The 21501-nt window shown below is 38.4% G+C and overlaps 2 protein-coding genes across 2 annotated transcripts; one reads left to right on the top strand and one right to left on the bottom strand.

The window, feature by feature from the left end:
• The first annotated feature begins 75 nt into the window (after positions 1-75).
• Positions 76-6700, top strand: LOC116248443 (uncharacterized). Its single transcript, XM_031621233.2, has 4 exons — positions 76-351; positions 4960-5664; positions 6109-6192; positions 6286-6700. The coding sequence occupies exons 2-4, from the start codon at positions 4989-4991 to the stop codon at positions 6399-6401; spliced, it is 876 nt and encodes a 291-aa protein (XP_031477093.1). The 5' UTR covers positions 76-351; positions 4960-4988; the 3' UTR covers positions 6402-6700.
• A 6910-nt stretch (positions 6701-13610) lies between these two features.
• LOC116248774 (trihelix transcription factor DF1-like) lies at positions 13611-16821 on the bottom strand. The gene is made up of 3 exons (XM_031621739.2): positions 16804-16821; positions 15888-16700; positions 13611-15212 (listed from the first exon to the last, which is right to left on the bottom strand). Exons 2-3 carry the CDS (start codon positions 16373-16375, stop codon positions 13898-13900), a joined length of 1803 nt encoding a protein of 600 aa, XP_031477599.1. The 5' UTR covers positions 16376-16700; positions 16804-16821; the 3' UTR covers positions 13611-13897.
• Positions 16822-21501: the final 4680 nt, after the last annotated feature.

The following is a 21501-nucleotide window of genomic DNA, read 5'->3' as shown; positions in this document are numbered from 1 at the left end:
CGGACGCCTGTTATTACCACCACGCGTGTGAGGAGAGAGCATCCACACGCGTGCCAAATAGCACAGTCCCCAATTTCCCGCCAGTGTGTCCTGGAAGTTTTTGATAAATCGTCGGTTCTCCTACTCAAGAAAATAAAGAAAAAAAGAAAAAAGAGAAAAAGGAGAAAGGGGTCGTTTGAGGCCTGAGCCTTTGTTGCACAGAGGGGAGAAGGGAAAGAAGCGCAAAGGGTGGCTCTGTTTTTCTCAGTTATCGAGGGAGAGAAGAGACTCCCACACACCATCTTCTCTTCAAAGAGGACTTGCTTTGCGCTATCTTTCTGCAGGTTTCAAATGCCATTCTTGTGATTGAAGGTAAACTCTTGGTAGTGGGTCTCTCTGGTTCTTCCTGTGCTTGTTTTTGGTCCTGTGGAAACGTTTTATGGAGATACCACTTTGTTTTTATGGCTCTTTCAGTATGTGGATTGACTGCTTGGGTCGTGTCGGTTTTCTTTGTTGTGGTAAAACGGCTGTCAGTACTATGCGTTTCGAGAAACTTGATTTATCTGTTCAGGTGGATTGTGTTTTCTTCACGGCTTCGTGTTATCCTTTTTACTGGTTTTTTCTTATTTTCTTTATGTGAGACTAGGACTGGACAACTTTTTATCTGCATTTTGTTGATTTATGCTATTCGATTTGGGCAATTAATGTTGCTGGGATTTGGATTTCTGTTAAAATGCTGGACACAAAAATATCGGCTCATTACAAGGCTCGGTTAGGATGATGGGGAAGTGTGTTCACTTTAGATGTTGATAATGGTGGGAGTAGTCTTTGTGGGATTTGAAGTCCGACATTAGTTGGTTAACACTTAACAACTGTCTCATTTAAGCACTGAACGATTATAACTTGCTGCCTTAGTTTCTATGTTTGATTTCGGTTCTAGGAGGTTGATTGCAAAAGAGAATAACGAGGCAGGTCATTTTTTGACCACAATGGGAATATTCATGGTTGCTACCTGGGTCTTCTGACTTTGATGGCATTTGGAGGTAAAGGCATCCAAAATGATTCTTATTTTCGTTTTCATCTGATTTCCAGGAAACAGCCCATGCATTCAGGCTTTCAACTCCTAGTCACATTTTCCGGCATTTACATAGTCAATAAAAGGGTAGAGTTTAGTTTGCTTGGAACGATCTCATAATATATTTTTTCTGCCGATTAATTTAATGAGTATGAATTTACTCAAATTCAACTTAGATTCTTAAATCATCTTAAAGAAATGGGTTTTGATGAATGCAAATTTATGCATTTTTTCTTGAATTTGTGCCTTGAGTATTGTACAAATCTCTATATAGATCTTTCATTAATATAAAATACACCATACTGAGAAATGAATTTTTATTGTTTTAGTTGATTTCTTCATCACCGCTACCAAATTCTTTTTTGTTTCCATCATACTTCTGATACTTTATTATTTTTGTACACTTTTTCTGGTTTTAGTAGCTTGCTGGTTAACTGGACTAAACAAGCTTTTTGTAGCATGCTTCCTGAATATGAACAAGGTCTTATAGGAATTTTAGTGGCATTTTAATATCTGGTGGGTGAACAAATAAAGTGCAATAAGAAAATTAGATTGTTCACTGCTAACTCCATTGTTGTGGAGTATGCATAAATAGTTGTTGTCTATTGGTCATTCTGAACATAGATTTTCAGCAAATTTACATAAAATAAAAAGCATGCAGAGAAAGACTAATGAAAGATCTGTGTTATGATTCTGATGCTTTACTTAAAGCAACTTTCCCTAACATGTAACTTTGCTATCTTTTCAAGCTGAAACACAATCAGTGTTATTCTTTCCTATTTAAGAAAAAATGTAGTTTAAGGTTCCAATTTGCATTGTTAGTGAATATTATGTGAGATGATCTTCAGATCTAAATGCCTTCCAAATTTCCAATATCCTAAGTGTCCTTTGTTCTCATTGAATAATTAATAGTTAGGGAGAATACAGCTTTCAACTTGATTATTATATATGTGGGCTCTTTTGGGTGATCAAGAATCTCTTTTGATTTTGTTAAACTTTGAAATTTTGGATTGATCATTTGTTCTAAACATTTTACCTCTAGTCTCATGATGAAGTATCTATACTATTCTCATAGTGTTGCCTTTAGTACTGATTACTGAGTGAGAATAAATTTGGATCAAGGTTAGCAGTTAGTCATGTTATCTTGATTAGTTTGAGTTGAACTATACACTAATTGAAACAAACTTATGTTTACTGGTTATTCACTGAGCTGAAACAAGGTAGGTTTTCCTTACCCATATTTGACAAGAAAAAGGATGGATGCCCCAACTAAGCTTGATATTTATATTTGCTTTTGGGTATGAATTTTTCGTTGTAAAGGGACAAAAGATCCTGTGGTGAAATGTCATTAATGTCAAAATGTGATAATGCTCAATTAGGTTGTCTAGCTGTCATTGGCATGTCACTCACTTCATATGGGGTTTGAAAAAGGAAAGTAGCACTAGAGAAGCAAGTAGATATTGGACGAGACAACAGTAAATAGGTTACAAGTGCAAAGTAGTGAAGGGGTGCAGTGGTGAAGGGTTTTGTGTGTGTGTGTGTGTGTGTATATATATATATATATATATATAAGTATGTATGTATGCATAGAGAGAGAGAGAGAGTGGTAGCTACCAGACTTAATAGGAATCATCTGTCATGTCAACTCTAAAGAAATGGGATGGTGAAGATTAAGTTAGAAATGCAGAAGCTAAATTGTTTTTTGAAGAGATCAAAATGCCCGTCAAAGAAGGCAAGGGCTCTTGTTTTGGGAAACCCATTCGTTTCCCTCTTTTTATCTTTTCTTTATACACGCATCAATGGGTTTCCTCAATCAAGAACCCTTGCAAAAAAAAAACAACTACTTAGCTTCAATTCTCTCAACTTAGTCTCCATCATTTGATCTCATTAAAATCAATGACACAAACAATTCCCATTATGTTTGGTATATGAGGGTCTGAAAGATAGCTCCATCTCTCTCTCTCTCTCTATATAGACCTAGATTTCTTTGGCCAGGTTGAGCTGTAGCAATCTTACAGCCCCTTGCACACGCAACCGGATAAAAGTTCTTGGGGCGCATGTGTGATAACACCCATCCGATGAACACATTGGGTGGGTGTCAGTTGAGGGAACCCCTAACAACTCTGTAGGGAATCGGGATCCGCTGTTTCTCCCTTCTCGCTGCACACACACACACACACACACACACACATATATATATACACACGTTGGGTGGGTGTTAGTTGAGGGAGCCCCTAACAACTCTGTGGGGTCCACTGTTTCTCCCTCTCTCGCTCCACACACACACACACACACACACACAGACACCACACACCACACACCACACACACACACACACACACACACACACACACACACATATATATATATATATATATATATATATATATATATATATATATATATATATATATATTTTACATTTGAGTTGTGCACAGTGCCGTTATTGAAGAGTCCACTTTACTTGGTGGTGCTCATGATACTTTCTGCACTTTGCTTACACAGGAAAGGTATAACGTTCTCTCCAGCTCAAGATCACTGCTCTCCTTTCCCTGAAACAAGTGGATTCTTTTACTTCCTTTACAACTGATTTCATCAACATCCTTCCAGCAGATTGCTTGACATGTTTTGCAGTTGCTTGAGCAGCACGACAAGATCCCTCTTTGATTTTGCCCAAACAATCTGAGTAGCAAAATACAAATGATGCAAAAGTTATGTTCTGTGTCGTAAATGTCTCCGGGCTCAATCTTCTAGGAAGAGCTTTGAAGACAAACAAGATCTTAATATTTTTTGAACTTCATTATCATGATACCATTTCTTATCCAGTACAGAAAAATTCCTAAATATGAGACAAAATAATAGAGTGGTTAAAAAAAACTGAAGGAGAATGCTGGCATTATACTTTTACATTGAAAAAAATGACATTGGGTAGTATTCTGACCTATCATGTTCAACTCATATGAACTTATTCAGCAAAATAATGGAAAATGTTCTTAAAAATTGAAATGCAATGAACAGCCTGCAGGCCATTATGGTGGTATCAATGCCACTGTAACCTTCAATTTGGATGTTTTGTCTTGAGGAAATGAGGAATATTGGTGGACACATTCTCTTTGATTGCCTCAATTGCTTTCATTGCTTGATTATCTGCTTAATGGCTGACTACTGTGGTAATGAAGATTTTTGCCAATGTTATTTTGTCCAAGTACTTTGCTAGCACAAGTTTTCTACGACCCACTTATGAGGTGTCAATCTCCTCTTGGCAACTTGGCTTAAACCAGTCATGCTCTCTGGCAGAATTTTCTGTGAAAACCTGCTAATGTATGGGCTGTGAAAAATAGAAGAAAATTTATGCCCATTAAGTACTACTTTTTTGTCCTGGAAGAGTAGTGGTTAAAGTCTTTAAGAAAGAATTTTTCAAATTCTTATACTCATGCAGGCTAACATCTGCTAGTTGAATTTGCTTTGTTGTATAAACACAAAGAACACAAGCAGAAATGTTGGTTCCTTTGCAATATAATCAAAACTAATCTCTGATTTTGTTGAGTCAAGCTTGAAATGTTAAGCAGTTGTGTGTGTATACACACACACACACACACACGCACACACACATATATATATATTTCTTTAGCAGTCTAACCAAAACTAGTCTACAATTTTATTGTCTCGAATTTGAAATGTTAAGCAGTTATATATTTGTGCACATGTGTGAATCGGTCCTATTTGGAACTAGCTGAATCAGGCGTCTCCCCCTTCTCATTCTCTGTCCTTCCCTCTTCCATGCACCTCCTGTCTCATTTAATTTGAGCACTAAGTGAGGAGATAGCGGGAAAGGACGTGCCTGGGAGAGAGAAAGAGGACATTGAGGCATAAAACTAATTCAGGATTTTATTTTGTCTTTGCAGGTGAAACTTGAATTTAACAAATACAGAAAATGAGTTCCATGGTGGTCAAACAAGTTGCTGATGCCAAATTTTATGAGTATGGTATGAGAAACAACGGGAATAGTGGAGTCTGTGACAGAAAGCAGCAACTGCAGTCAGGCAAAAAGGTGGCATTGAGAGATTTACAGAATCAAACTGCAAATTTGGTTCCAATGACCCAGGGAAATTCTCCCTTGCAAAAAGATGTAGACAGTTCCAAGTTATCGGGTGGAAAAAGAGCAAAACCCACGTGCTCAAATCCTCAGTGTCAACAGTCAATATGCAGTTGTTCAAAGGAAAACCTTGTCTATGTTCGCAGGAAATTAGAGACGGAGTCGTTCAATCTAAATGTTTGTGATGATGGTGGATTCAATTCAGATGCTCATACTGATGAAAACAATTTGGGTGGCTCGTTTAATGAGCTGCAAGGATCAAATGCTTCCCAGTTTCTGATGTTTGGTTCAACTCCTTTTCCCTCACTGCAGCCTACACAAGAACCTTCATTCTCCCATGGTATTGGGAAGCTGAGTGATTATGTGGATTCAGGAGAACCAAACAACACCAGTGCACATCCCACTACAGTTGATTCTCAAGGGAATTGTCTTCAGCATTGGAAGGAGCGCTTTGTTCGCTTGCAGATATTTTTGAAACAATGTGACGAAGCAAGTCGTGATGACTATGTCCAGAGTAAGTATACCTCTTATTTAGTTAATTAGCAATTGTTATTTATGCTGAGTCAAATCCCTGACCCAGGGTTTTTTTTTTTTTTTTGTGGGAGTTGGGGGTGGGGGGTTGTTGTAGGTAGGGGTGGGAGGGAGCAGGGTGCTCCGATGTTTGTATGTAGTTCGTGAGGAGGAAAAACATGGGCAGTCATGTTTCCTATGGGTTTGCTTCAGCCCTGGGGGGAAAGACTGCCACTTTCATTTGAAGAATGTTCCTTTTCTGTCGAAGGTGCCAAAATTGATATACCTCCTTGCTGCATTGCAAGATTTGTCCAAATTCATTACTTCAATTGTTGGATAATGTTGACTATTGGAATGCTTGACATGAAACTTCTGAGATATTTTCATGTTTCATTTTTTCTTGTAGTGATTCTTTTCTCTTCTGATATTAACGTCTGTTTCACATTAGTGTTACGGTCCCTATCAGCTGTTGGCAGAAGCAGGCATGCTGTTGAGCTGGAGAAAAGGGCAATCCATCTCTTGTTGGAGGAAGGTAAAGTATATCTGGACTGCTGATTATACCTGGCAATAGTGTAATGTACAAATTAAGAGTGTTCCTGATATTTCTGCCCTTCAACTTTTCCAGGTAAAGAGCTGCACCGCATGAAGGCTCTGAATGTTCTCGGAAAATCTCTGCCGAAGAACATGACCTCTCTTTCTCATCCTCACTCTGTACAGGCAGTTTCAGAAAATATTCCATAGATAGCATGGGCTGCTGCCCTAATTCATGCAAGCATAGGGGGTGTTAGGGGGTCTGCAATAGATGAGGTTGATTTGCTGAACTTTCAGCTTGGGCAAATGAGAGATATAATGGGTATTGGTACCCAGCAGAGCTAAACTGTTGGTTTTTTGTTTCCATTTCAGCACAGTGACGATTCTTATGCTCAATGCTTTACAAGTTGCCATGTCTCAACAGGCTGTTGCAATCTAGCATAATTCAAGGACAGGAAAACGCTGGTTAAATGAAACTCTATAGAATTCCTGTGGCATTTTTCAATGACTGAACTGCTGTTCCATCTGTAAAAGCATGAAATTGTGCTTCCCAAGAGCCATGGAATGAGGTCTCTTGAGGTGGACCAAGTTCAAAAACATTCAGGTTTTTTTTCTGCCTTGAGTAATATTGTACTAGAATGCGCGTTCCGGTTAGCATCTTCTAAGGGTGGTGGCTGTTGATGTTTTTCAAGAATGATTTTTATCTGAGTTCAACCAAATTCAACTTGCGTTGTCATTCAGCTGAATGGACGAACTGGCCAATTCACTGAAGGAGCAACCCCGCAGATGCAGTTCACCAACTGATTCTTACGAAAAGCTGGCCTTAATACGTTGATTCAAGACCAATTCATTGGGTTTCAGCCCAAGTTGGTGATTTACATTTTATACTACAACAAAATAAAATTTTGATATTATTTGGTTAATACATTGGCGGATAAAGAAACCTATTGATTGGGCCAATACCAGTCCATATCTGCCGATTCAAAGGAGTTTATGGGGATTGTTTGGGGCCGATACATACCGATATTGACAGCGTTAACTCGACCCACATCATTTCATTACCTCGCGTGCTTGGTGCCCAAAATTTTGTTCTAAACCAAGTTGTTCCCTCAAACTCAGCTTTGTTGTGATGTCATGGCTTATAAATTTGTAAATAATTTTTAACTGATATGTGGCGGATATTCTCCATTGCCATTCTTCAAATTCAGCTTGAATCGGCCAATTCAATTCAAATCGAATTGCAAATCAACGGACGTGTTATTTACTGTTTATTTTTCAGGTATTGTTAAAGTTTTCCTTGCTTTTAATTATTTTAATGTATAGTCAATTGAGTTGAATCTTTGAATATGCTAAACTCATTAGAAAGGTAACATCGATTGTATTTTTACAACATTGACCGCAACAAATGAGGTCCAACTACTTCAAACTACTCACAGGGAAACATCAGATTATGTTCTAAAACCTCTTTTGATCTTAGACATTTGATTTGAACAACCAAGATAACTAGGCGTATTAAAAGAGGAAAAAAGAAAAAAATAATTATCACAGAAAAAAAAATGATTATAGAAATCGCAGCAGATATTTCCTACCTATCCTTTTAGCAGAAAACAGTTTGTCAAGTTAAGCATAGGTAGATTATGGGTTGTTTGGGAGTAGGGACATTCATGAATAATAATAGGACATTATTGTTTCATGTATCTGCTCTAAAAATTACGGTAAATTTATAAAATAATTGAAAAATGTTTTATGAATCTATCTCAATTTTCAGCGTAGACACATAAACAAAATTTTGAAGCAGATATATGGAACAATAAAATCATGTTCCTGATGCTAAACAGTCCCTAAAGAATGTTTGGTAACACCTAAAAATAAGAACTTCTTCACAACAACTTACATGACTGCCATTAATACAATGCTGTTAGTGCCGTTGGTAAGAGGAAGAAAGCTTTAGTGATTTATAGAGAGAGTAAGTGTGACGTATTCATTGCATGTTTAGCCTCAGTCAGAATGTTTAAAGTACATTTTTTTAAAAAATTAATGTATTAATGGAGTTTATCATAATCTGTTGTTTTATTTGACAGATTCTTCTACTATCAACGAACTCATGTTCTTGAGTATTCTCAAATAAACTAATAACCATATGTTTTCAAAACTTATCGCGTTAAAAAGAAAAGTATTTTTCAAATATGCAGGTATTATATGTAGACCCTGAAAGCAACTTACAAAAACTCAGGTGTCGATGCTCAAAACTTAGCAAGATCTTACAAAGTAATTTTTCATGCCAACTGCTATTTTAAGGATATACAAATCTTATTTATATAGTGAAAAAAGAAAAGAAGTGGAAGACAGTTGAGAATATCATTTTCAAAGAAGCAGGGGCAGAGCTAGAAATTTTCAATGGAGGGACCAAATGGTATTTTCAATATTTTTATAGAGGACAAACAAATATTTTTTAAAATTTTTACTGAAGTTAAATTGAAAAATTTTCATAACCTTAGGCAGTAAATTTTGTTTTTTCAAAATCCATGGCCCCAAACGCTCCCCAAGCTCCGCGCCTGCTAAGAAGGCGTTGCCATAATAGCGGAGCCAAATTTTTTTTGCTAAAGGTCAGACCATAAAAAAATAGATGACTAGGAAAACACCAATATGATACGCTAAAATATGTACACAAGCCCACATGTAGTTCCGCCACTGGTTAGTCGAGCCAAACAAACATAAATTCGACACTTACATGCACACACACACATATATATATATATATATATATATATATATATATATATATATATAAAAGCATGCAATTTCTTTTTCTTATATGTGAGCGTTAGATTCTAAAGGACCCACTGTTAGACAGAGAGACAGACAGTTCTCAATATGTTCAACCCAATAAATGTCTACTATTGAGTATTTATTCACAAAAGAGGTGGAAGAGAGTTGTCTCAATGAAGTAGTTTAAACTTTTCCAGATCAACTCTCTTTACTGAGCAAATATGAAAATTATATAAAACTTATTATGAGCCATCAAATCAATCAAATTAATGTTTAAAATGTCTCAAGTGCAAAGTTTATCTTTCTAAAAGGGTGAATAACAAGGTATAACGCTTTAAATTAAAAATAAACAAATTTTCAAGTGGCAGCTTGTAAAGTAAGTAAATATAAAGTAGAATACTAATTACTACCCCTCAAAGGAGGGGAGAGAGAAAGAAGGAAAAAAACGGGGTTTTCTTAAATGATACCCTTCTTTTTTATGGTTATTTGGGCCGAAAAAACAGTTTGGTTTTTATACTTTCAATTTAATTTCTATCACTCACTCTTCCTATTATCAGTGGCATAGATGATTCTCATTAAGTCCGATATATAGAGTTTTAATAGTTACTGGTTTATATATATATATATATATATATATATATATATATATATATATATATATATATATGTATGCTAACTTGAACTCCATTCAATCAAAGCTGCCCAATGCATTGGGGTGCCATGCGTGCGATTAAACATGCCACCACCTGATAGATTTTCTCTGTCCAAACTTGAATGCCGACAGTATATATATATATATATATATATATATATATATATATGGGAGACAAGGATGGAACTGTAAACCACAAGCTGGCATGTGAGATGGGCTGATGCACATATAGTGCCGACCTAGACAGTACGCTCCACGGCCTGACCCCAACAGCAGGCGCAGCTACCCTAACATGGAAATAGACAACTCTCCACATATATAATGCACATGCAACAACAATAATTCAAGGGCGGTCAGCACATTATTAGGCATAATCATATTTTAACAACTTTGAACCACCGCTCATAACACATAGGATTCCACCAAAAATCATGTGTATTTGGATTAGAGGCAATATTTTCGAGAATTTGGTCCCTTGGTTTGGAACTTTGGGTATTTATATAATGGTATTAGGACTACTGTTCTGTTTGTTCTTATGCGATAAAATAAAGGCAAAAACTTTATAATAACATTTGAGGTTCTAGGGTACCTGGCTAAGTTGAAATATAGGGCCTTAGTAGATGTTCTATGCAGGCTAGGGCTCTGGCATTTGCACCTAGCTTTTTGATCAGTATTTGTGTGTTCATCTCTTTTCTTTTCTGCATTATAATTCTTATTTGGGCAATGAGCTAAATATTTCTTCATCTTTAGTTATCTTTAGAAGTGTTTTTTGAAGACTATAGTGATATCGGCTTTTCCGTGCTAGGAAGGGGTCATTTCGTAGCACGGACACTTAGGAAGTGTCCAATGAATTTGCCTCAAATATTGGAGGAGGCTCATGTTATATAATTACTTCTAGTGTTTCATGAACCCACCTCAATATCCGAGGCAACTTCTTAAACACATTCTGAGTGTTCTTCTGACCAAATGACCTTGAAGGAGAACAATGTTAGGGAAAAAGACAAGTCAACAAAATGACAGGGTTCAAACTTGATTAAGAGTCTAGGGGGCATTTGGATGACAACATAAACAAAAAAAAAAAAAAATCATGTTGCAGAAACCAAGACTTGTGAAAACTTAGTTAAAAATCTTCCTTTAAAACTTTGTTTGGAAACCCAAGGGAGCCGAAACCCCCTCCCTTTTCCCTATCCTCATGGTTTAGGGTTGTGTTGGGATTTAGGTGGAGAGCAGTACACTTGTCAATTGTAGGTTTGGGCTTGACCCGACACTTAAAACCTGATCCTGAGCCCGACCTCGATTAAATTTAAAACATATATTTTTAATATAAAATAATATATAAAAATAATTATTCATAACAAAATATTATAATTATATATATAAATTAATAAAATATATATTAAAAAAAATTATCAAGCTGAACTGGGCTCAGTCGGACCCTTTTGAGCTGGCCCGGTACATTTTTTTGGGCCAGGTGCCCGACCCGATGCCTAGCCTTATCTGCATGTTCAACATGTTCAAAATGGCTGTTCATTTGAATTTAAAAATGATTAGACGAATTTAAAACTACTCTGCAAATAAAGGAAATTACCTTGGCTTGTGTGGGCAACTGCCCACACAAGTTTACACTTGCCCACACAAGTTTACACTTAACTCCGCCACTGAAGAACAGAAACACCACGTACAGACCATACTTGGATTCCATCTACTTCCAATTGCTTACTGTGAGTTAATTTTTATTCTTTGAAAATAATTTTATTTTTTAAAAAAGGTTTGTTAAATTTTCCTTTGATCTTATGCTGCTACTCAGCTCACATTGCCATGTTTCATCTCTCGCTACCCTCACTGGGACAGGAACCGTTACTTCCTCTGCTTGGAGAAGTGCAAGAGAGAAAACTAGAAAAATTTATGTAATGAGACAAAAACTATAGATAAGTTGCATGTAATTAGTTCTTCAAAAATTATATTTTAATGATTCGAAAGGATCACATTCCCCCATTTTAGCACCTTCATTGGGTGTTTGTTAAGGTAGAAGCACTATGTTTTAGAAATACATATTTCTAGAACACATAACTGAAAAGCACCATACAAAAATTTTGTGACTATAGAAATTGTTCTTTAGATCTACGAGTCAAATGTGGAGCAAAAATCCCCGTTTTGATTTTTAGAATAGAACATGATATTTTACCTATTTCATGAACACGAATTTGATCAAGAACACAATTTTTTTAAAAACTTTTTCTTAGCAAACACCTTCTAGCAGAAAATTGATTCTTGCTAATTTGATTGAGCTGATTTGAAACACAGGATGAGTTCTAGAATCAAGAAAAAAAAAACTCTTAAATAATATTAATTTCATTCTTTGTGTTGTCTGCATGGTTATAGAAGAAAAAGGTAAATAATCAAAATCTCTTAATTTTTGTGTTTAACAAGCAAAAGGTTACTTTTGCCACTTAGAACAGCTGTTAGACTTTTTGTTTAAACAAAAGAAAAAGGGTAGCTGTACTTTTAACAGCATCAAATCCTTAAGTATGCAATTTATTAACTTAAAATTTAAGATGCATTTCAAAATTTGTCTTTTTAGTTCAGTTTACAACCAAGGGATCAAGGAAAATGTATAAAGTCAGTCTCATTTTAGAACTGATTTTTAAATTCTCGGCTTCTTCGTCAGATCTATCAATTTCAAGTTCAAAATGGTTGTCTAGTACAAACAATTAAAAACAGATAGGAAGCCTCGATGCCTCACTTTAGCTTGCATATCGGTGCTCCAAAGAGAATTTGATACCACAGGAATTCGACACAGATGTTGACTGCCTACAAGCAGTTGCCTCGTCTATTACACCAATTCACTTGCAGATTATACATAATAAATTGAAATTTGATCGGCAGTTGGGGGAACATTTATAAAGAGTTTGCTCCTAAAAGCATTATAATTTGTGCATTAATAATATCTGTTGTTAGGCTATAGGTTCTAAAGATTTATAAGGGTGGTAGCGTACTAGACCTATGGTAAGGTTGTCTGACTCTTTTAAGGGCTTGAGTTTGAGTTTTGAAATGGTTACTATCATGTTTCAATATGTTTTACCTCTACATCGTAACATCGTAACATGTTTCAAAACATGTGAAAGCGATGAGATGAACACAAAGGGAACCCATGGGATGGGCACAAAGGAGCAGTGAAGTTAACCACACTTTAAACAAAGAAAAAAAAAGCTGCAGTTTTTTTAGATTTAGGGGTTCTAAGAAAAAAATAAAAATAAAAATAAATAAATAAATAAATAAATAAATAAATAAATAAATAAATAAATAAATATATATATATATATATATATATATATATATATATATATATATATATATATATATATATATATATAACTTGTAAGGTAGACTCACTTATACTCCAATACGGCCATCAATACTTTAAAAAATGAAAGTACATCAAATTTTACAGACATGATTAAATTCAGTAAAATGGAGGTGGACGTACGTATCAAATTTTATGATTGTTTTTAAGATCCATACCGTTGAAGAATCTGATCTCGTGTTTGGGTGAACAAAATTTTGAGAAACAGCCGGAATCCGGTGAAAAGGCCGGATAAACGAGCAAGAGAGAGAGAGAGTGGGTGTTCGGTGAAGGAAGTGGCCGACGATACATTTTTGGGTTGGAATCTCGGAGAGGGAGCACTGAACAGAGCTCGTGCGTGACCCTCCGCCGTGCGGGTGTCGTCAGCGTTTCCGTTGTTTACCCTGCCGGCAGCATCGGCGCACCGCCGGCCGTTTCACACGCAAGCGAAAACGACCTCACTCTTTGATTGCAAAGGACGGAACTGATCGTGGTGGGGAGCTCTCTGACCCGGCGAGAGAAGGACGTCCAGACCTGCGACACTGATTGCCTCGGACCCGTCCGGCCTGTTTCTCCCTGTGCTTCACTCTTCTTGCATTTTTTCTCTAAGATCAAACAACTTCATCGCCTACCCATCAGCCGAAAACGAGAAAAATTGATAAACAAGATAATTTTTCTTATTCTTCCTGCTCAAAATTCACAAATACATCTCTTGAAAAAGAAAAGAATAATGGAGCAATAATAATAATAATTGATAACGGTGACGCTAATGAAAAGGCCTCGTTGTTGATGATGAAAGGATGCTTAGAGAAAACCGTTCTCTTTCCCCCACAGCTGAGCCACCATGGCCTGAGGTGGTGGTGGCGACGGCCGGAGAGGAAGCGGCGGTATTTGTTCTAGCCGTTAGATTATGAACAAGCTTAGTGACCCAGACTGCACGCCCTATTCCTCTCCTTCCGCCTCCCCCTCTCTCTCCTTTCTCTTTCCTCTCTTCCTCTCGTCGTGTTGCTGCTTCTCCCTTTCTTCTTCATCATCGTCTTCGACTTCGTCTTCCTCCTCCACATCCTCGTCGTCTTCCTCCTCATTCCCGCCTTCCTCATTGTCGTTCTCGCCGTTGGCCATCAGGCTCCTGCTGCTGCCTGCGCCGATCTCCTCCTTGCGGCTGCCACCGGCGGTCAGCATTGCGTCTAAGAGTTCTGTGTTGGTGGGAGCGCCGGCAGCGGCAGCGGCGGAGGCGACGGCTTTGTTGCTGTAAAGGAGGTCGAGCTGGTGGAAGTAAGGGCACGTCTTGGATTGCTTGGATCGCGTCTTGGTACTGTCCTTCGTCTTCCTGAAGTACTTGTTGATGTTCTCCCACTTCTCCTTGCACCTCTTGGCGCTCCTCGCGTAGCCCATGGCAGCCATGGCTGAGCTCACCTCCTCCCAGAGCGGTCCCTTGAGGCCGGGCTCCCGGAACTTTCCCTCCAACCGGCCTCGCACCTTGATCAGAGCGTTCACCTCCGACTTGGGCCACCGCCGGTTTTCGCCGCTTTCCCGGTTGGTCTCCGACGTCGTCTCCGGCTGTGTCGAGGTCTCATTCTGGCTGATGGTGACGTCCGGCCTCTTGGTTGGTAGGTTGGCTAACTCGTTGGCGAACTTTTCCAGGAAGGAGATGATGGCGGCCTCCCTCGACGACGCGGCGGCTTCCTCCTGAGAGCGGAGTGCCCTCTCCTTGGTGAGCCTCGCCGCCTCCTGCCGACGCCATTCCTCCTCCCTTCTCTGCCTCTCTTGGTCTCTCTTCTCCATCACCTCCATGAACTTGCGGTGCAGCGCCTCCTGGTGCTCCATCAGCTGGTTCACTAATTTCTCGAAGAAGGCTGCAATCGACCCCAATTGCTGCTGTTGCTTCCTCTTCCTCTTCTTCTTCCTCTGTTGTTGCTCCTCAAGTTGCTGCACCTCAAGTTGCTGCATCTTTCTAAGCGAGCCCTCCTCGTCTGGGGAGGTCTCGGAAGCCAGGTCGACGTGGGCACCGGCGGTTTCGGCCGCAGAGCTAGGGTTGCCCGCCGGCGGAGGAGGGTTGTTGTCACCGGTGAGCGCCGACCCCGAACCTGCCTGCAGCTCTCGGGATAAGATGAGCTCGAGCTCATTGAAGAGGCGGTAGCTGGTACTGCAACTGTTCTTGCTCTCCGGCGGCAGCTCGTTTTCTTCCCCCTTCCTGTATCTCTTCGTGACGGGTGCCTGCCCATTCTCTTCATTGTGGCCGAAACCTGAAAGCTTCCTGCACAATTAAGCAACTTTAGCAGTCTGATTCGTCAATGGCTGTGCAAAAATTCATGATGATGGTGATGGCTGAAATTGCATCTAGAAGAGCAAGCAACAGATCTGTTTTCTCTTCTTTTTTTCTCTCTCAATTTTCTCAGAGTCTCAATTTTGGATTCCGTGTTCTAAGAATTAATTGCAATGCCATAAACTATGAACCAAAAATAAAATAAGATGCTGAATTTTTAATAGGAGTAAAATATATCTTCCGAAGTTTCAATTTAGGTCTTGAGTTGGAGAACCGAAAGAAATCCTTTTTTAATAAGGGGTTTGACAATCTGCCTCTTTTACTGAGGTATAAAGGTTTAAACAAGAAACTGAAAATAGTCACAAGGAACTCTAAAAACTTTGATTCCTCAACAAATTGGCTTTGTTTTGTCTTTCTTCCCTCCTTTACCTTCCTGGAATGTGAGACCTATGGCCCTACAGACTGCAGAAGAAAAACTAAAAACGGGAACTCTCAATTTACACAGAAATTAATCATGTGCAACACATTCTAAGATCTCAAAGTAATTCCCCGATCAATCAAGACTGAGAAGTAGGTAAAAAGAAGAGGATCTGAAGACGGGTGAAGGCCAAGGCCGCAAAGAAAGGGATAATGGCAGAAAATGGTGCATGTTCTTGTTTTCTTTACCAAACTGGTCCTCTGACGGAATCCATGGGGCTCTTGGCACCGACCACTTCCTCTCTGGGCCACCTCCGGTCCAAGCCGTCGTCCCCAAGAGACAAATCATCGTCTGCAAGATGGTGGTGGCGGTGCTGCCTCTCGCGGCTGCATCCGGGCTCGTCGGCGTCCACCACATGCCTGAAATTGGACACGAAAGGGAAAAGGCGAGCGGAAGGGACGTTCTCCGGCCCCGCCTCGAGGAGCAGATGCGGCGGTTGAGGGTGCACCCTCGGCTGCTGCAAGTCTTGAAACTCAAGAAACGGGTGGAGGTGCTGGTAAGTACTGTAGCTCCTGCTCTGCTGCTGGTGCTGCTGTTGGTGGTGGTGCTGCTGCTGAAGCTGCAGGTGGTGGTGGTGCTTCTGCTGGGAAGATGGGTTCAACTCATTGGGAGGCGTAAAGAAGGTAGAATCCACCATGAATTGTTGGATCTCTGGAATTCCATACCCTGGTTGCATTTTGCCCTCTTCTTCTCCCTCCCCTCTCTCCTGCTTCTCCAGATCATCACAGACCCATGCTTAAGAACCAGTCCTCCTCCTCTCGGCCAGTGTGGTTCATGATTCGGACTAAACAAGAAGAACAGAACAAGAAGAAGACGAAGAAGAGCTATAAAGGGAAAAAGAGAGTTCCTAAAGCATCGTAGCTCCTCCTACTCTAAGCTTATCAGCTTCCCCCCGGTCTCCTCAAACCCTAAATCTCTCTCTCGCTCCCCTTTACATTTGAGTTGCGTGACGTCATGGAAATACACAGAAGCCGCTGAGGGAGATGGAAAAAGAAAAGGCTCTGCAAGCAAAGATAATAACGAGGGAAACAGATGCGTTATCTGTAATAAATTTACCATGAAAAATACTCAAATATATTGCATACAGTATAATATATTATATACCATATAGTTTATATAAGATATTGCGTTAGAGTGGGGCCAAAGGAAGAGGGGAACAGTATCATTGGACTCCTGATGACGTTCATCGCCGTCTAGGAAACCACGCTCTCTCTGTCGATGCCCTTTACCTTTCTGTCCTCCAAATGGCCAAGAAACCTTCTCTGCCAACGTCGTGTTTTACGTAAAGGATGCAGCAGAACGGATTCAAAAGCCTTATCAAAACGTCCGTCGCCGTCGTTGTTTGAAGTTTAAGAGAGAGAGCATGAGAAGTACGTGTCTTTTAACTTCCATGGCCTTTCTTTTCTTTCTTGACTTAGCGGCTTCAATGCGCGAGGAGTCTGCGCAGAATTTGGCGCAGGAAAGACGTAATGTAAGGGATGGCTAAGGAATCGGAGCCAGCATAAATCTCTTTCATAATCTGAACGAACAAAGCGTAGATCTTTTTGTAGTCTGATCCCTTTTTTTTTCTTGGTTTTTGTGTTCCGCATCCGATTGATACTGGAAGGACTGCATATGAGTTTTGTAGATACGGGCACCTTTCGTTTCTAATGAGATTAGAATCCTACCTAGTCTGATTCTATCGTGAGTTTGTTTAATCATAAATGCGTCAACTCATAATCTATGGAAAACTGAAATCAGGAAGCTGCAGAATGACTAAAAATTTAAATATATCTTTAAGATACACCATAACTATTCACTAAAACATTATAGATTGTGTTTGTGTCATAAATGGTTGCTAATACTCTTGTGACATGGTGTTTTTAGAAACCCTTTTTAAAAATCGTCTCATCAACCGACTGATTTCAATTCTTCCTAAGTTTGTTTCATCATAATATGTCATCCTCGCTATATATATATATATAGGTAAAATTGTTCAGTCATGTTGAATACATTGAGCAGATGCGATTAAATAGATTATATCGGGCTGTGTATTGTGAGAGATTTAAGGATTACTTTATACCAAGCCAGACAGAGAAATCTGTGCACATAAGTACACACACCTTAAACACATTTCTGCATTTCAAGCTCAATGAATATTTTTTTAATAAGTTATTATATTATATCTTGCAAACACTTAATAATTTTAGTTTTTCTAAAAAACAAGAAAATTTCAATCAATGAGTTGAAAATCAACGAAAAACAAAAGTTTTGACACATTATAAGCCATCAAGAGAGCTCGGGAAAATAAAGGGCATCATAGTTTATAAAATGTTACTAAATGTTCCTGACTTTGACTGGATGTAAGTAAACATGCCGCTCGATGCAAGGATGGTATGTTGTGAAAAGTTTATCCAAATCCAATAATTTTATCTCTTTCACTTTATATATATATATATATATATATATAACACTGGAGATTGCATTGAATAAATTTTAGAAAAAAAAAAGAGAATAATACTTGACACTTAATGTACTGCAGAGCATTTAATGCTTATCTCACAAGGGGCTCAGACTCCCAGAGACCAGAAAACAAACGCTATACTTGTCAACTTTAACTCTCTCTCTATCTCTCTCTCACATGTGAACCTCTTTCTTTTTTAATTTTTTCCCGAACAATCGCATTGCATGTTAACAGCTACGCGCATGGTCGATCAACAAAATGTTGTCCGTTTTGAAGTACTCTTTTGTTCACAATGAAGAACATTGAAACCATGACATTGCACGATTTCACTACTCGATAACTAAACCGATTTCCATTAAACAATTACTAATTCCTTTTAGGTTGTGTTTGTTTTTTCCGTGGATTCAGATCATATCCATATATTCAAAGTCGGACCTCTCATTCTGACTTTAAATTCATAGTTTTTTACATGTAGCGTTCATGTTATTGTTTAAACCGAGAATCTTTCAAAACACACATTTTAATGCAGCCTCAAAACATTACTACTTATCCCCACATGCCATATATACACAAATAATTTTCTTGAATACCATATATATACATATATAAGTGTATATAATGACCAACACTAGCTTTTCACGTTAAAGTTGTATCACTAATGTATTAGAAGTTACTCAACTTCTTTTGATATACCAACTAATTTAGAAGATCGTATTTACATTCTTTTGATATACCAACTAATTTAGAAGATCGTATTTACAGGTTTGCGGTGAAAAAAAAAAAAGAAAAACATCTAAACTTGATGGTGTCTATAAGTTTATACTTACAAAAACTAGTAAGCTGAGTCTTCTTCGTTCTCTCTTTAAGTATGTGGGAAAGAAGATCTAATGATAGATTTACATCGAAGAGTTTTGAAATTCCTGTTGATTGATATTCTTAATATACCATCTTACATATGGTTTTGGTTCTTAATCTTGTTGGATATAAAAAATCCAGTTATAAAATTGATTAGAGTTGGTCAGACAGGAGGCATAGGTTAGTTTGGGCGAAAATCACTCTAGTTGGTGTCCGAGTAGAGTGAATTATAATGGCCAGTAGACAATTGGTCCCTAGTTCGGGTAACATGAGCCCTCTTCGATTCTGCGATAAGTTTTGCCTATCTGTGGTACCGATGCAACTCTAGACCCTGAGGTAAGACGAGGAATGAGGCCTCAACAATTGTTTGAGTGACGAGAATAGTATGGTGAAGAACAAGATTTTCAAAACTGTTGAATCGTAACACCTTAAGCATACGGCTAAAAACTTGAAGAAAATCTCACAATAGGATTTTCAAAACCTTGCAAAAGTTGTCTTAATTTATAAAGTTTACAAAGCTGAGTCAAGAAGAATCCCCATCAAGACGTTTACATAAATGTCCTTCAAATGATCTCTTGATTCGAACGGCTAAATGCCAAAAAAGAGAATCAAACATACTTAGATTGCATGTGCTTAGTTATTGACTTGGGTTTACCATGGCTACTTGGATTAGCGACATCGAAACTACGATTTCTTGTTCAATTGTTCTGGGCATCAACCTCCTACACAAGTCAGACTTGAGGACAAAAAGGAAAGGATACTTGACTTTTCATTCTTCATCATATGTCTTCATTATCTCTTTATACCAGTCCACATTACAATGAGTCCAAGTTGAGGCCGCCAAGGTAGGCAAGCATATATACCCTCTTCATTACCATTAAACCTTTATTTATATATATATATATATATATATATATATAAACTATGACTTTGGTTATTTAGAGTCAAACAACTATCTAACCAAGTCTGTCCATCTAAAATAAGTGGAAGGTTAAGAGAAAAACATTGAGAAAAAAGTTTAAAGTAATACTAGATGACCAAAATCCTTATCACTTTTTTCTTCTTCATTTTCTCTATCGTCTATTGGATCAGTTAAATGATTAAGTGACTCTAAAAATCTAAAGTCACTATTCAATTATATATATATATATATATATATGAGTGTGTGTGTTTTCATAACTGTTGTTTAATACATGTCAATCCTTCATAAATACTTATTTAATTTTCAAGCATTTTATCCTAATAATTAAAAAGCTACCTATCATTGTTTTCAACTGATTAAATATCATATTGCATTCTGGATGGGATTGGCATAATGGACAAGATGGGGCTGGCGGGCCACTAGTTTTCATTTTGAACTCTCGTTGCGTCAACTCTCTTAGTTGGATACCCGTATGTCATCTTAGATGCCGAAATTTAGCTAAGAATGAAAACTTCTACTTTCAAGATAGAATGAAATACTTATCCTATTTGCTCAATTAAACATCATCATCATCAGGTATCTTATATCTTACTCCGCACATCTTCTTAAAATAAAAAATCTTTCATGTTTTTTAAGAACTCAGATTCTCAATCGATCTAAAATCGAGGAACGGTTGGTTCCCAACTGAACCGGACGCCTGCCCCAGACTGGAGGTCATATTTGTCATTTCGTTGGATTTCGGGGGGTGAAGCTGGGCCGACCGTGAAATCTCGGCTCGAAAGCGAGCCGAGCCGAGCCGAGCCGATTGTGGGAGGGGTTTTGTCCCATTGGAATCGACGACCACGAGGACAATCCGACGTGGCGGCCGTGAGGGACGGGCAAGTTTGTTTTGGCCTTTATGAGACAGCTGGCCGCGTCAACGACATGTTGAGAGAGCATGGGCCCCACGTCCCCCCTTCCCCCCGGCGGGTCGGGTTCGTCTGATACCCGATCCGATGACGAATCCGGGTCGGGTTCTGTGCCCGGAAGCTGGGACCCAAAGTTCTTCTTGGCCGTATTTTTGTTCATATTTCTGTTGGGAAAAATAAACAAAGAAACATGAATCCAACTTATAAGACGACATTAACAATGGGATTCAAATTTTATACACAAGTTGCGTTTGGATCAGTGAGTTCGAATGAATTTTGAGTTTCGGCTGAAATTTGAATCCAAATTGAATATCCATAGTTGTCCCGACTCCAAAACGGTTGGCTTTTGGTCTTGGTTAGTTCCAGAAATTGAAGACCGAGTACCAATCTAAATCCAATTATGTCAGATTTGATAATGCGTCTGGATCTCCCAACTTTATGAGGAAGATTTGGAGCCAATTGCGATCGAAATTCTCGCCGAGAAAATGGGCAAAATTATCGATCGGTTTCCAGGTAAAGTTTCGAAGTAGTTGGGTCGGATAACTGTAAATCAGATCAAAACTCCGATAACAAAAGTGTAATGACATTTGGATGTATACTAACATGATCAAACAGGCAGATTTAGATTAGGAAAGTCGTTGAGAATATAAAAATGATTTATGAGTATAGAAATA

Source organism: Nymphaea colorata, chromosome 2, assembly GCF_008831285.2.
Source record: "Nymphaea colorata isolate Beijing-Zhang1983 chromosome 2, ASM883128v2, whole genome shotgun sequence".
In the NCBI taxonomy this organism is placed as follows: domain Eukaryota; kingdom Viridiplantae; phylum Streptophyta; class Magnoliopsida; order Nymphaeales; family Nymphaeaceae; genus Nymphaea; species Nymphaea colorata.
The sequence above is the reverse complement of the archived record's forward strand: the minus strand, read 5'-3'. Positions and strand labels throughout refer to the sequence as shown.